Source organism: Cyprinodon variegatus, unplaced genomic scaffold (assembly GCF_000732505.1).
Source record: "Cyprinodon variegatus isolate N-32 unplaced genomic scaffold, C_variegatus-1.0 Scaffold1170, whole genome shotgun sequence".
Lineage (NCBI taxonomy): Eukaryota > Metazoa > Chordata > Actinopteri > Cyprinodontiformes > Cyprinodontidae > Cyprinodon > Cyprinodon variegatus.
This window is the reverse complement of record NW_015151623.1, coordinates 118,674-121,093: the sequence shown is the minus strand read 5'-3', so window position 1 is coordinate 121,093 and position 2,420 is coordinate 118,674. Positions and strand designations below refer to the sequence as shown.

General features: G+C 40.7%; 1 protein-coding gene across 1 annotated transcript in view; it reads left to right on the top strand.

The window, feature by feature from the left end:
• The window catches only part of LOC107101899 (tumor necrosis factor ligand superfamily member 11-like), a 14,863-nt gene that overhangs the window by 6,917 nt on the left and 5,526 nt on the right, over positions 1–2,420 (top strand). The window contains exon 3 of the mRNA XM_015400985.1: positions 1,676–1,805. Within this exon, the coding sequence (XP_015256471.1) occupies positions 1,676–1,805 (130 nt within the window). The remainder of the gene's footprint in view (positions 1–1,675; positions 1,806–2,420) is intronic.

Genomic DNA, 2,420 nt, shown 5'->3' with positions numbered 1-2,420 from the left:
ATGTGATAGAGCTCTGCTAAGCACTGCGCAGCCGGCCAAGACTTGACCTCTGACCCCAAACTAAAGTTTAGATAAGTGTTGTTAAGGGAAGCAGCCTTAGTTATTGCAGAGGAGCTGATCTCAATCTGAGGCATTTGTTCCGCATTCCAAACAACATTTATTGACTTTTTGTTTTGCATTCCAGTCATTTGGCCTTAATAGGAAAGGAAAAAAGAAATCAGTTACTACACGGTAAACATTCAGAGTAAAAGCTTTCTGCATTTCATGACAAAATAACAAACTTCACCATAAATTAGATTTCTTCCCTAAAAATAAATAACATTTCTTAAATTAGGTGTATTTACCCTTAATTTGAGCAGGTAAATGAGATAATTTGCCAATGGAATGAGTATTTTAACTCTTAAAATAAGATAATTAGATAAAAATTCACTTGAAATAAGACAATGTTTTCTCATTTTAAGTGTAAATTGTCTTCTTCTATTGGCAAAGTGTCTCTTTTAACTCCTCAATTCAAGAACAAATGCACTTATTTTAAGACAAAATGACTCATCTGGATTATTATTTTTTCCGCTGCATCTGTAGAAAATAAAATCGTTTAATCAGGGCACCTCACCACAAATCAGGACTGACCCTCCGATCCAAACGCAGCTCTTCCTTAACCTCGGCTACATCCTTCCCACCGCATTCCGAGACGCCGCTCTCTAAAACTGTTTGTGTTGTAAATTGTTTTTGGAAGCCGGCCGGCGCTAATCATAAAACTGAAACCCGCACCGATTGGTCTGAACCTGTGAACTAACTCGAACACCAAGTCGCTGCATCGTTTCCAAACCGTGTTATCAGTGTTTTTGGAGCCGCTGACTGTGTGGGGCTTCAAGTACTTAAAAAACACTAATCCTTTCATCTACACTTTCCATTCCAGCCCAGTTTTTGAGTTATGGTGAGATAACAGTGCCAGGATTCCTGAAATGACTGGTTTGAAGGAAACTACCCTCAACCCATAAAACAAGTTTAAACATCTTTAGGGATGTAATAACAGCCCAATTTGTCAGTCAGTGAGTATCCTGCACACGGGTTTTACTCCTGCGAATGGGAATAAATGCAGTGAAGGGAGACGAAGCTCAGATGGCTCATGCTTGCGGTCTCTGGGGTAAACTCAGTCATGTAGGTAGAGGCAGAAAACAACACTTCAGCCTGATGTGTTAATCTTCTGCACAGGAGTGTCGGAGAGTTGGCAGCTCCTGCGCTCTAAGTGTTTACTTGCTTGGAAACAATGTTTTTATGCCGTGTATATGCTCAGTCTTGCCTGAAGACATCCCAGCTCAGACCAAATACAGTTGGAGCCAAAGGCAGGGAGAAGCGCAGTCTCTCTCAAACGACAGGGATGTAGATGGGAGTTAGCGGGGCAGCCTGGGAGGGAACATGATATAAACAAACATATATTCCCCTATGCTTACCGCCTGCTCACCAGCCTCACAGGGCAGCCTGTCATTTAGAGTGAAAGCAGAGCTAAGCTGTGGTAGGTTATGTCCAAATCCTTCTGTTGCTTTAGGAAAAAGCTATTTGTTAAAGCAGGTTTCCAAATGACAAACTTCAGAACCGTTTTGCTCTTTCGTTAGTAAATCGATGTCTGCTAAAATAGTCTGTGCTTCTTTTTTTTTTTTTTTTTTCCCTGCAGGAGATGCAGACTGAACCTGTGCTTAATGCCCTGAAAGACCCGAGGAAAAAAGGGCGGTGCAAACCTCCCAAAGACGCAATGTCCCCATCGGCCCATCTACCAATCAGAGCCCACCAGGAATTCCCTAAAAGTGAGTCTACTTTTCTCCTCTCTAGATCTACATCATCCAGATGTGGTGTGGTAGTGAGGGTAGCTCCAGGCTCTAATCCTAAATATATTTTTCCTCTGTTTATTAGCGCTGAACGACTTTGCAAAAAGTCTAAATTGCGATAATTTTTAACCCTCATTGAGCTTGCAGATGTTTCATTTCCAGGCGTTCATTTTTTTTAAAGTTTGCCAGAGTCCATTGTTGCAGAACTTTACTTTAAAAATCATTAAAAGTTAATAAATTATTATTTTTGAAATTAAGGCCTTAATTGACATTGAAATCCATTAAATGTGATTATTGGGCATTTAAAAAAAACAATTTCATCAGGAACATCACGATATATTTACGCATAAATGCTTCCGGTTGATCGTAAAGCTGTACGTTCGGAGAAGAAGCTTGAGGCGGAGAAAAAGCAAAAGAATGGGAAAATGCAACCGTAACCCTAACGATTTCACTCCCTAACGATATCACTCCCTAACGATTTCACTCCCTAACGATTTCACTCTCTAACGATATCACTCCCTAACGATATCAGTCCCAAACGATTTCACGCCCTAACAATTTCACTCCCTAACGAAATCACTCCCTCCCTAACGA